At 38.8% G+C, this 12863-nt stretch overlaps 2 protein-coding genes across 2 annotated transcripts; both read right to left on the bottom strand.

The window, feature by feature from the left end:
* Positions 1-348: 348 nt before the first annotated feature.
* Positions 349-4335, bottom strand: LOC148853629 (nucleoside diphosphate kinase 2, chloroplastic-like). The gene is made up of 7 exons (XM_088985994.1): positions 3895-4335; positions 3703-3759; positions 3508-3594; positions 3087-3167; positions 2840-2952; positions 2671-2720; positions 349-561 (listed from the first exon to the last, which is right to left on the bottom strand). Exons 1-7 carry the CDS (start codon positions 4123-4125, stop codon positions 503-505), a joined length of 678 nt encoding a protein of 225 aa, XP_088842120.1. The 5' UTR covers positions 4126-4335; the 3' UTR covers positions 349-502.
* Positions 4336-7299: 2964 nt separating this feature from the next.
* On the bottom strand, positions 7300-12389 carry LOC148853628 (putative carboxylesterase 11). The gene is made up of 2 exons (XM_088982470.1): positions 11055-12389; positions 7300-8080 (listed from the first exon to the last, which is right to left on the bottom strand). The coding sequence occupies exons 1-2, from the start codon at positions 11933-11935 to the stop codon at positions 7543-7545; spliced, it is 1419 nt and encodes a 472-aa protein (XP_088838596.1). The 5' UTR covers positions 11936-12389; the 3' UTR covers positions 7300-7542.
* Between the last annotated feature and the right edge of the window lie 474 nt (positions 12390-12863).

The following is a 12863-nucleotide window of genomic DNA, read 5'->3' as shown; positions in this document are numbered from 1 at the left end:
TTTTCACCAAACACAACTTTCATAGATCCCATATGATGAGGCCCTATCTCAGAACGCAAGAAGCCACATCCCAAAGCCCTCCAAACGGGCATATAATAACGAGCTTAATACTTCGCGAGTTCAGTTCTAGGCTTGGCAATCTCGCTTAGGCTGTGTTTGGTTTGATAGAATAAAAGAGAGAAACAGAACTTTCCTCGGCCTTCTCCTTCTCTCTTATTTTCTATCAAACCAAGCATAGCCTCAGGTCCTCAATTCCTCATTGTGTGAGGGGACTTCAATGACATGGATTCTTGAATTTGGGCACATGTAAATGTCACTACAAAAAAGCAAAAAAACACAGGGCAAGGATTTTATACACCCTTATCTCGATAATTGCTTTATTGTTGTCATAAAAATGATGCCTCCATATTGCAATTTCATCTCGGATCGTTGCTTGAAATCATCGATTGACATTCTGACATGTAATTCAAACCCATGAGTACATCATGAAAAATTATTCCCTTTACCAAGGTGCTTGAACATGTACCCATTGACATAATTCTCCTTCTTTGAACCAGAGATCTGCAGAAAATAAAGGTCACAAACCAGGCTTTCTTATACAAATTTGGAACCCAAGGTAAAATGTAAACAAGCATTTAAAAATAAAGGCATAATCCCATGTCCAACAACAAAGAAAGTAAACAAACCAGAATTTTGTATTGCCAAACTACTACTATTTCCAATGGTTTAGACATGCCATCCAAGACATTATATAATTGTAAAAGCTGCCCCAGTGGTGAATACTACAATGGTTTAGACATGCCATCCAGCAGACAAGGTCATTAATCCGGAAATTGTGAATGTTAGGGCAGTCTCAAATTAGCAATCATCAGTAACCTGAATGCCTGCTGTATTATATAATGGCACTAACGATACATTGTAAAAGCTGCCCTAATTTTGCATGTTAACTCATTTTTTATCAGTGACCTGAAAGCCTGTTGTATTATATAATTGTGCTTGTTTACTCATTTTAATCAGTGGGTCAGATGACAACACATGTTTGTCATTATGCACGGTAGGTAGAATTTGCCCTAGTTGTGCATATTACAGCAGTGGTTTAGATGCCAAACATATTATAGACAAGATTATTAATCTGGATATTGCAAATGCTAGGCCACTTTGAAAATAGCAATTGTCTAAAATTCAATCTGTTTGGAATAATCCAAACAATCTAATATTTTTAATCTTTTATTTTTTTTGGTGGACAAACCATCTAACCAACAACTTATCATCTAAGAAAACTTGATACACTGAAATTGACTAATGAGATATAAATTTCTTATTGATAATGGCTGCTATATTGATCTATCTATATCCAAACCAATTAAGTAGATGCCTAATCATCTCACTAGTCTTGTCTCTTTCCTTTTCAAATTAAAATGTAAGTATTGATGGTTCCTTGTCAATAGGTGCTGTTTGTGTGGTACAGATGAAGAGAATATCCTGCATTTCCTGGTGAATTGCACTTATTCACAGGCTTTGTGGTTTTTTTTTTCATGCTTTGAATTTGTTTGGGGTGTCTTGGGTCAACCCTCCTGATGTGGAGTCCCTGCTCTCTACTAGGAAAATACAAGCTTTTAGTAGAAGGGGGAAAGCGCTCTGGAATATGGCCCCTTTTGCAATTGGTTGGTGCATCTGGAGGGAAAGAAACAACCAAATTTTTGAAGATGTCTCCCTGCCTATCAAGAAGCTTTGTGACAAGGTTGAGAGGACTGTTCTAAAGTGGGCCTCATTCAGAAAGATGTTTAGAGGACTAAAATATAATCATTTCACAGATAACTGTGGTTCTATTTTCTGGGATGATACCTTTGTTGGTTGATGTTGTTCTTGTATTGTGCTTTTCTTTGGCGTCTGCATGCTTCCTTGTAGCCGGCTGTAAAGGAAATCTCTCCCTTTACAGCCTTTTCCTTCTCATTACCTAATGAAATTGATTACTACTTTTGATGGCTCCTTTAGTCTATAAAAACTGAATGTACTGGTTTGATGTTTAAGTCTATAAGCCACCAAGAAGACTGACATAACTTTGCCCAGTTACACCACCAATGGCTCAAATTCAAGTAACACATTAAGACACATTGACTGTAGGAAGCAGTGTTACAAAATGCAAGCACCTGGGCAAACCACCAAGGCAAGCCAATTGACTACTAAGGTAAGTAAATAAATAATATTGACAATTTGTTAATTACGAATATATAACAACCAGTCTCCTTTTCCAAACAAGATTTACAGTTATTTCAGAATACAGGTAAATGGCAAGCTTCCTCTTGGTGGAGCATGGTCAGACTAGCATTATGTATATTTTTCAAATTTAGCTTTAAGCAGAAACATTTACATTGTCTATTTGTCCAACTTTGGACCATTCTCCATCAAAGAAGTCCAGATTGAATGATTTGACTAAATGCATCAGTGGTCATTACACATGGAACAAAGGATGGAAATTCCTAAATGCATATAAATTTTAGGTTTATCACATAGTTTTCCTTGCAAAAATCCACCTGGCCTTGTTTGAACTAGGGAACTCAAATAAGAGGACATTGGAAGCCAAGACTTGTGAGAGCATCCACAGGTAAGAAATGTTTCTGTAATAATTTAATTAAAATTTGAGTTTATGAGAAGATTAAAAGGCCTCACCTATTTCACGTTTACCATTTTCAGGGCTGTCACTTCCATGGACGACATTCCTGCAAACAGGTACATCATGACTCAGAAGAACTTGTCTTGCTACAATCTAATCAATATAGACAAATAAATGCATGTAGTACACTACTTGGACATAAAGTCCAGACTCTGGGAAACTGACCTTCCTGTTTGTACTGCTAAATCCCCTCTGATAGTGCCTGGTTCAGCTTGAAGGGGATTTGTTGCACCTATAAGCTTTCTTGCAGAAGCAACAACACCAACACCCTCCCAAGCCTTCATGAAAGGAAAGTGGGGGCAATTAATAATACACACAACTGACTGTCAACTAAACCTTAAGTGCTATGAAATTTAACTACTTCAAGTATTATCGTTAACAATTTAAAGAAAAAATCCAATGAAAATCATACCATACAGACAACTGGCCCTGAAGTAATGTACTCGATCAGCTTAGGAAAGAAAGGCTTAGTCTTAAGATCCTTGTAATGTTCCTTTAACAATTAAACAAAAGAAACATAAATAGGATAACAGAAGTATATTAGAGAAAGGGTCAGACGAAACGCTGCAATGCACTGGTAGCCATCAAGTTCACATCAATTAGAAGGGTTCAGCTGATGCTGCTTCTTACCAAGTATGCACGGAATCAAAATCAACATAATTCCCACAGCAGATACAAGAAAGACAAGATGGATTTCCTTCGTTCACATCTAAATCTCTAATAGTAATTTCAAAAGGACGTATTTCACTATTTCTCACATTGGAGGCATGGAAATACAAATGGGATTCTTTTTTCAACAAACAAGTGAATAAAGGTATGGTTCAAGCACAAACCTCTGCGAGTTCCTTGGGGCATTGGAAAAGTTTCAAGCCTGTGAGTTTAAATCCCTTCCTTTCAAACCTCGAAATGATCTCTCCCACCTAGAAAAGCAAACATATAATTTGAACATAACTTTTTGGTGGGAAATAGCCTGTTTTCCATTAACCTCTTAAAATAATTGAGAGAGAGAGAGAGTAACTGAGTCGTACCAGACCTCGTTGAACGCCATCGGGCTTTATCATGATGTATGTCTCTTCAACTTCTTCCTGAGCGCAGTAAAACAAAGAAGAAGAGTTAATTACAAAAAGAGAAGAAAGATGAAGGAAGAAATTTTTTAAGTGGATTCATAATCATTTCTAACAAAGATGGAAGAGATGACCAGGAGGAGAAAAAGAGCTGACCATGGAAGCAACCCAGTGAGGAAGGAAGATGTGGGTTTTGTTCCTCCTGGTGCGCATTTTAGAAGTGGAGAGAGGAGGAGAAGACGAAAAGAGTGAAGATGGGCGCAATGCAGCGAGGTGGTGGGCGCGTAGAAAAAGCTTCCGGAAGTTGGAAGAGCTGCCATTCCTCTCGGTTGGGGAGTGAAAGGATGAAACACAGGGGATCGCTCCAAACACAGCTAGAGCTTCCATCCTCTTTCTGTCAGTGTCTCCCCTTCAGCTTCAGATGAGAGAACGAATGGATTTATATGGTCGAATTACCCAAATATCCCTTCCTTGAATTGTTTGAGATTGACCAAAACACCCCTACGATAAAATGGAAGGTTGTTCACTGTAGTCGATTGTAACCTCCAGCTGTCCTGAATCCTTAATTCCAGTTCCCCAACGCTCCATCCAAGCAAGAGGATGCATTGCATGATTTACTAAACTAAATATTATCTGCTAAAAGGGGTAAATTTGATATTTACTCTAATCACACGTGAATCAACAATTGTACCTCTCAACAGTCAATATTGAAGGGATCTCATACTTTTAGTACTTGGTTGGTTTAAAGAGAAACTTTTCTCCACAGCTTTAGCCCAGCTGACCTTCAAGGTAAGGGATCTGTAGTTCTATACTTCTATTGGCCCAGATTCATTCAATGGTTGGACCAGTCCGTCCGCGTTCTATGTGCACTGGGAGAGTGCATCCACGAGACACGTCCGAACACGTTGACCATGGGAAGCAATCATAACGTTAACGATCAAAGGCCCATTAATACGGATTTGGCGGTTCAACCGGATACAAACCGGCCACAATATTAGGTTTCTGTTGAGACAAGAAGCCCTTTGTATTAATAAGAATAAGTAGTACTAGTAGAGGAGGAGGCTAAAAACGTATAACTGGAGTTCTCACCATTACCACCGGTGGTTGCCGCTGGTTCAGGTCACTCACTGTGCTATGGTTGCCGGTGGTTGTCCAGGTGGGTGGTTTCTGTTGACACAAGAAGCCCCAGATACGTACCGCCGGAACTCTTGCCGTTGCTGCCGATGGCCGCTGGTTCGGGACACTCGCTGTGGTATGGTCACCGATGTGTGGGTAGGGTCTGGTGGAGGGAGGAAAAGCATACAGGAGAAATGCAAAATGCGACTAGGGCTTTGAATTCATTAACCTTTTGTCATTTTGCGGCCGGCTTGTGTGTGGTTGAACCGTTGAACCCGTGTTAATGGGCCTTTGACTGTTAACGTTATGTTTGCTTCCCCTGGTTGATGTGTTCAAACGCGATTCGTGGGTGCACTCGCCCACTGCGCGGACTCCCTAATTGGTATTTTGCAGGTCTATAACATTAACCAGATTTTCTGTCAAGAGTTCCTAAATATCGAGAAGTAACCAAATACCAGTAAAAGTGAATTTGTGGGCAAAATTTATAAGGGTCATTTATTATATTACCCCCTATAGTTTTACAGATTTACTTAAATCTATCCTATTGTTTGTATTTTATTAAAACATCCCTTATAATTTTCATTCTGTTTATTTAATCGATCTTTCATCAAGAAATATTCGTGTTGTCATCTGAAAATAGTAACATGATCACTTAAATTAAGTGGAAAATGTTCAAGGGCATGTACCCATGGTTGTTTATTCCAAAAGTACCCCTAAATTGAGTGGAAAATGTTCAAGGGTATGGATCCATGGTTGCCTATTCCAAAAGTACCTCTAACACTTTTTTGTATAGAAAACAAAATTGAACAAAAAGAGAAAAATAGTGGTTGTCCATGTTTTAGTAGGGGCAAAAATAGCATTTTTGTTTTTAGTTTCTTTTGATTAAATTTAATTGAATGGATGTTAGGGTTAAAACTGTTATTTTCCACTTTCATAGGGGGTGTTTTAGTAAAACACAAAATATAGGGTAGGTTTTAGTAAATTCATGAAACTATAGGAGGTGTTTTAGTAAATGACCCAATTTTATAAACAAGGTGTAAAACTAGGGGTGGCCATGACCATGAGCCAATAAAGTTCAGCTCCTGAGGCTCACAAGTCGGCTTGAATAGCTACATAATAATAATAATAATAATAATAATAATAATAATAATACAATATAAAATTATAAAAAATAATATATATATATAATATTTTTTATTTTTATATATAATAATAACAACTAATTATTATAATTCTTATTTTTTGAAATATCAAATAAAACTATTTTTTATATATAATTTTTTTATTTTTATAAAACATTTTTCTCAAATCGAACTCAAGTTTAGCCGAGCTCAAGCTTACGAGGTTTTGGCTCGAGCTAAACTTGAGTTCAAGGTTCTAGCTTGAATCGAGTTCGAGCTCAAGCCTTGCACTACCTCCACCCCTATGGAAAGCCTCTTCTTATAGGAGGCAATAATTAAGGCCCATTCGTTTTTTGGTAAGTTATTTATCTTGGTGAATGCGCTTGGCATTTATTTCTCAAGTAAACAAAAAAAGACATTAACCATTTTGGTCATAAAAATCCAATATTAAAAGGGGAATTTTTATCGCTTTAAAGTATTGACAGCTTTTCTTAGGTGGAAAAGATATGGGTATAAATAAATTTTCTCGAATCCTCACATAAATCTACAAAAAGAACATGGGTTTTTTTCATCTTTAAAAACCAAAATTCCATTGACCAAATTTCCCTCTCTCAAAATCCAAAAAACCAACACACCCTAAGGGGAAACAAAACCAACTGCCCCATCCATCATAGATTTATGCAAATTCAACCAGGCTCCAAGTCTACCTCTATATTTCCATTGTGGGAAAATTTTCCCAGGTTCTCTATATAAAAATCTGAACCCTCCAAATAAATAGAAAAAAAAGGGTCTAAGGGTTGCTTCCCTAAAGCAGGCATATGCAATATAAGCACTAAGCATAGAGTAATTAACATGCATGTCTTCTACTCTTCTTCATGTAATTGCAAAGAATACGGAATCTAACACTGCGGAAAGAAAATCCATATAGGCTGTTCTATCCCGTCGGAGGGAAAGAAAATTAATCTGACGACACAGCTCTTGGCTGTTGGGGCTAACAGCCTATGATGTTGAGAAACGTTCTTGGGAATGCCATGTTACCATGAGAGCCTATTTTCTCTTGACCAAAATGTTAGAGATGGGCGTAAATGACTAAATGGGTTAACGTGTCAAGCCCAAGAACATTATCAACAGCATAGGCCGTTTTGCCTGTTGGCCCCCAACAGCCAAGGTTATCTCTTCATTGAAGGTATGCATCGAAAATGCTCAGAAAGTGCTAAAGAAGGAAAAAAAGGAATGCATCTCGTTTGATTGATTATATTCATCACATAAATAATACATCTCACAGAGAAAAAGGACATATAAGAAAGAACATGAACAAAAAGAGTGTTCAACAGGGGAAGAAATGCATCTCATTGCCCAAACTATATCTTGATCTCAAACAAACTGTCTATCTTACAAAAAGGAGGAAAAAAATGTAAAATATCACCTACAAATAAATCCTCTAAATTAGCATGAATCACGTATCCAAGTTACAAGGAGTCTGAGTTGTGGGAGAAGTTCGGGGGCCTTTGAATGATACAAAATTGTTAATCCTGCTACAGCTGTTGCTGGCCTTTCTTTCACCTAACTAATAAGAGAACTCGTGGCCTCTTAGTGAGATATACTTCTTCACCCAGATTGCAATATCCTCAGCACAGACCTGGGCTTGTGGGGTCTTGAGGAGCATGTCAAGTGTTGCAAACTCATGAACGGCATCCTTGTACTCAAGAACAGGTGCATCCACATTAACTTTCCTAAGCTCCTCTGAGTATGCAATGGCACGATCCCGCATCCAGTCATGTTCTGCCACCACTGTTAGTGTTGGAGGCATATGCTTTAGTGGTGGTTCCCTCCCTGGGATGAGAGGATTGGCCACTGGATGATCCAGACTAAACTCCTCCTCAGGTAGGAAAAGCTTCCATGCAAGTAAGCACATGGATTTGTCATAGAAATAAGAGTTTGCCAACTTTATCTCTGAATGAGTTGGAACACTCCCAATAAAGAAAGGGTACATCAAGACCTGTGCCACCACCTTAACAGGATCTAGACGTTTGCCCGCCTCCACAGCCTTCCGAGCCACATAGTCTGCGATGTTTGCTCCACAGCTTATACCTAGGAGAACACATCTGTTTCAGTAAAATCAAACCAAGTCAGTGGTTCTGTAAATAACCATGCATTCTTATAAAGATGAGAAGGATGAAAAGATGGAAATACATTTCACAATTAACTATGCATTCTGGGGTAGCCTTTGTTAAAAAAGGCTTTTAGGTTGACCTTGTTTTGTGGTTGTTTGTCTTTGGTTTTGGTTCTTTCTCTTGGTCCTAGAGTAGGAGGGTCTGTTGGTGTAGCAGATGCAGCTGAAGCTGAAATTCGTGCCTTGTTGGCAAGCTTGAGATCTGCGGTGGATCTTAACAACACTGAATTGGTGGTGGAAGGTGACTCCAAGATTGTAATCAGCTGGATGAAAAAACGCAAAGGAAAGTCCTTGGAGATTCAACTGCTTTTTAATGAGATTATGGAAATCAAGTCTATTTTAAAACATCACTTTAGATGGATTCCTAGAGAGCTGAATAGTGTGGCTGATGTTTTGGCCAAGTCAGGGGTGGGGAGGGACTTTTTGCATAGTGACTCTTCAGTGCAATTGTAAATTCTTGGAGGGTCTTTTTGCTTTTGGTTTTGGTCTTGTTTGATATTGCTGTACATCTCCTCATGTACATCCTTTCCCCCTGTTTTTCCCTTTTAAAAAAAGAGGGGCCTGTTGTACTCTCGAAACTTTTTTTATCAGCAACACAGAAACTCATTCATTAATGAATAAATACAACCAGAAGTTGTGAAACTATAACCAGGAAAAACAAACAAAGGAGGTAAAATCCTTAAACCTCCACTGAGGCTTCTGACAAATATAAAACCTCTCCTCACCTTTCTAAAAGGAAACCAACCCGTTCTGTTAACTAACATGGAAAGACAAAAACCACCCGTAACTTATTAAGTTGTCAGTTGTTAGTATGTAACCACACATGACATATGTAATGTTCTGTTTGTTTGTGGCGCAAATCTGAATTGGATATAAATTTTATACTTGGTTCAGTTATGCGTTCCTTTGTTTGCAACTACAATTTGCACATCTAACTAACATGAAATTTGCACCACCTTCCTCCTACCACAATTCTCTCTCATAAAGCGGGGAACACATCATCTTTCTTCCTGCCTCACTCCCAAACAAATTATCCTCCTCCTATCTCCATTATTTTTCATATGAAGTGGAGACTACTTCATTTTACTTCCCATTTTACTTCTCACAAACAAATAAGACAGTCAAATCTGAAGCAAAAGAAAACCAGAATTTACCCTCAGCCTATCTGCATTCCCATGCATTTACACCTGTGCAAATGAAATTTGCACTGCAAAGAGAGCCTGAAGGATCTGCTTTCTTCTCAATATGAAGGAAATGAGAATGTCCTATGGATGTGCCACCTGTTGTCCAACATGGGCAATAGATTGACCAATGTGGCAGATCAAAATCATTGGCCAGAAAGATCATGCATCAAATATCCCTACTGAAACCACTCCTCTTTAGCCACGTATCACCAAACAATTTCTGTCTAATGAAATTTTGAAATAGTAATCAAATTTTGGATTGTGTACCAACTTCTGAGTAGCACAACTCTATACGTTGCATATTTAGAGGGTGAACTTCAATATTAGTGGTTTTGATTCCGATAATCCAATACTATTTTTTTTAAAGGTAAAGTAATTTTATTGAATATTGAAAGAAGCTACAGACATAGTCAGTCCACAAAGGGACTGGCCAGAAAACAACAAGCCAACCAGACCTGGATTCAATTGATCTAGACCCAATATGTAAGAATCCAATCCTATATCCCAGCCAACCAGACCTGAATTTAAAACTATCTTATTTATTAAAATTAATAGATTTTCCAGTACAGATATCTTGCCAAATTTAACTAAACTTCTAACATATACATATTTGTTTGTTGTATAATTTGTTAAAACATACCACTTTACATGTTTTAAAGTATGGTATAAAGTATATTCTAGAAGTGTCCATGTAATATCCAGCATCATATCCAAAACCAATATGCTAGGCATCCACCGTTATCCAGGTATCATAGCATTCCATTCCAATGAGAATATGGTACATAAGATAATCAAAATACCTGCATGCCCCCCACAAGATTGGCAGACAACACTCACAACAGGATCTATACAACTTCTCTTATCCAAGAAGGAAAAACATATGAAAACCCTGCTTCAACTTCCAATATTTAAGGACTTCCACAAAATATGCACTTTCTAATGTTTATGACCTCTTGTGCACAAGCATCTCTCTACACATTCCAAGAGATTTCTAATTTTCTTAATAACATAAAAATATGTTCAGAAAAATCTAGTAAACAAGGTGCCATGCATGCTCAAGTCAAGATAGGACGATAGTCCAGAATGCTTCGGCACACTATGATGAGAAATGTTAAATATATAATGTACTAATGAACCATGGAAAGCATTACAAAAACATCATTCACTACGAATAAATTTAGAATATTTTTGATAAGAAAATAAATTTACAATATAATGTTACTTGAAAGTTGCTGCAGTTCCAGTTTTCTTCATAAACGGAGTAAAGTTTAAATTGCAAGGGTTTATCATTCACAAATTAAAAATCCACTTATCTCGATATAAAAGGGCCTTGACCTTTTAAATGTGAATGACATTGTATTTTGATAACTGAAAGGCTGAAAGGCTAGTAGCAGCAATGATCTCTCTTTCTATTCTTCCCAATTACATTTCATCACAATACGTTACTCTTTATGAAGCATAGTTTGATTGACAGAAACAAATAAAATTCACCTAAGACAAAACACTCAGGAACTTAAGTCCAGACAATTAAGAACCAAAAGAAGTCTCACATCACACCCAAACCAATGTCAGGAATCAGTTTGTCACTCCACAAATTCAAAACCGAACGATAGGTTTCCGTATGTCATCAAAGCATGTAGCGTCATTGAAGCAAATGCACGGAGATTTGATCAGAGCTTCAAAAATTAAATGCAGAGAAAGAAAGGTGGATCAGAATGGAACCTGGAAGGATCTCCATGGGCAGCCAACCAAGGCTCCACCATTGATGCCCCAAATGTATCAGCAATGTGCAGATAGATATCAGATCTCCTGAGATCCGAACCACCACCACCCCGTGTGCTACCAAGAAACTTACTACACTCCGCCAGATTTGCCTGCTTCCCTAACCAGTTCAAAACTTTCAACCCGTCCTCAAATGCAGCCGGATAACGATTCTCTGGCGCAAGCCTATAGCCGACGGCGATGACAATTACATCACACAACTTGGCGATCCGTCTACAAAAGTAATCATTAGCCGTGGAATCTTTACTCCCCGCAACAAATCCGCCACCGTGAAATTGCAGCATGATAGGCAACTTCCGACAGGTCTGGTGGTCATTCTCTAGGGACGGGGAGTAACCTCTATAAGAAGCAGTCTCATGCTTAGAATTCAAGCTCTCAGCATCGATGCTGCTACTATAGCTGTTCCTACGATTCAGGTAATAGGTTTTGGGCGTCCCAGGAGCGCCATAGCTGCTACGGCGAAGGTTCTGGAGGTTGGGATTTGCACCGAGAGCGGCAGATGTCGAATCGAGGTCTGACGATCTGCAAGAGGTCCTAGGCCTAGCCCTAGAATTGGAATGAGATTCAGAATCAGCGGCGGCGAGGCAGGTGTCGGGGAGGAAAATTCGAACGGAGAGGGAGGTGAAGGCATCTATGTGGATGTCCTTGGTGGCAACGCCATCGGTAAAGGAAGGATTAGCAGCGGCGACGGGGTCTTCAGGTCGGGACGTGACGCCGAAAGGATTGTTATCATCAAATGTACTTTGAGTTCGTTTCTGCAAACGGTGTTTCAGTAGGAATTTAAAGAATACACTGTAGAGCTTTACAGCAACGCTTGGCATTTCTTTCTCTCTCTCTCTCCCCTCTCTGTTGCTTGCAGAAGCCAGAGTGCAGACAGGAGAGAGATACAATTTACGAATTACAATTATCGCCTTCTTCTTCTTCTCCTCCGAGGTTACACTTATGGCAATGAAAACAGATTTTGTTTTTCAAACAAGATGAAGATGGCGGAGACCGGTTCATTCAATATTTGTCAATGGCGTGCGGAGGAACTACAAAGGAGAGAGAGAGAGAGACAAGAAATGGTTTCGATTTTTATTAAATCGAAAGGGGTGTGGGTCTCTCCTCTCTCGACTCTGTTTCTCGATCAGACAGGACAATGGATTGTACAGTCGTGGTGGGCTTACTAATATGCGCAGTTGAAAAACACTTGGAGCCGTGTCGAGGTTGATTCGGTAATCGTTATCCTTCCTTCACTCCTTTTTAAGTTTTCAGTTCTCACTACTCGCTGGTTGATAAAACGATTGCATCTAGAAGCTCAGCTAATATGCGCAAGGTGCATTAGTATGGTCACGAGATTAATTAATGACAACCGAAATTGATTTCTTTTTTGTGTAATCAGCAATCGAAATTGATTAATACTTGGAAAGTGAGCCCGACACGACAACCATGTTTCGAAAAGGCCCAGCAGAATCTAGATTCCCATTGGACAGGGCGATGATATTCCAATCCAACGGAGACAAACACGGATCGGAAATTTGTAAATTACTTCGATCTATAATACTTATATATTTGAACAAGCCCAGGAAGATACTTGCCTTGAGGCCTCACGTCAATACGATCATTCCAATTCAAATTCATTGAGGCTGCTACTTTGACCTCTCTCTCTCTCTCCATTTTATCAATCTCTATTGTGTGCATATTGTGTGAATGTGCCACCCACCCAATTGGTTATCAAATAGAAATAGAAATACTGGAGTGCTGATTGGC

The sequence above is a fragment of the Nelumbo lutea genome, chromosome 4 (assembly GCF_056320005.1).
Source record: "Nelumbo lutea isolate HS-2025 chromosome 4, American lotus-T2T, whole genome shotgun sequence".
Lineage (NCBI taxonomy): Eukaryota > Viridiplantae > Streptophyta > Magnoliopsida > Proteales > Nelumbonaceae > Nelumbo > Nelumbo lutea.
This window is presented reverse-complemented; position numbering and strand designations above follow the sequence as displayed.

What these genes read in the sequence shown, in the direction of transcription:
- LOC148853629 (XM_088985994.1), bottom strand. Translation starts at nt 4,125, where the DNA reads ATGGAAGCTCTAGCTGTGTTTGGAGCGATCCCCTGTGTTTCATCCTTT. An exon ending in GCCCCAAGGAACTCGCAGAG is followed by an intron (nt 3,168 to 3,507) that starts GTTTGTGCTTGA and finishes TAATTGTTAAAG; the next exon opens with GAACATTACAAGGATCTTAA. An exon ending in CAGGGCCAGTTGTCTGTATG is followed by an intron (nt 2,953 to 3,086) that starts GTATGATTTTCA and finishes CCTTTCATGAAG; the next exon opens with GCTTGGGAGGGTGTTGGTGT.
- LOC148853628 (XM_088982470.1), bottom strand. Translation starts at nt 11,935, where the DNA reads ATGCCAAGCGTTGCTGTAAAGCTCTACAGTGTATTCTTTAAATTCCTA. An exon ending in GCCCATGGAGATCCTTCCAG is followed by an intron (nt 8,081 to 11,054) that starts GTTCCATTCTGA and finishes TTACTGAAACAG; the next exon opens with ATGTGTTCTCCTAGGTATAA.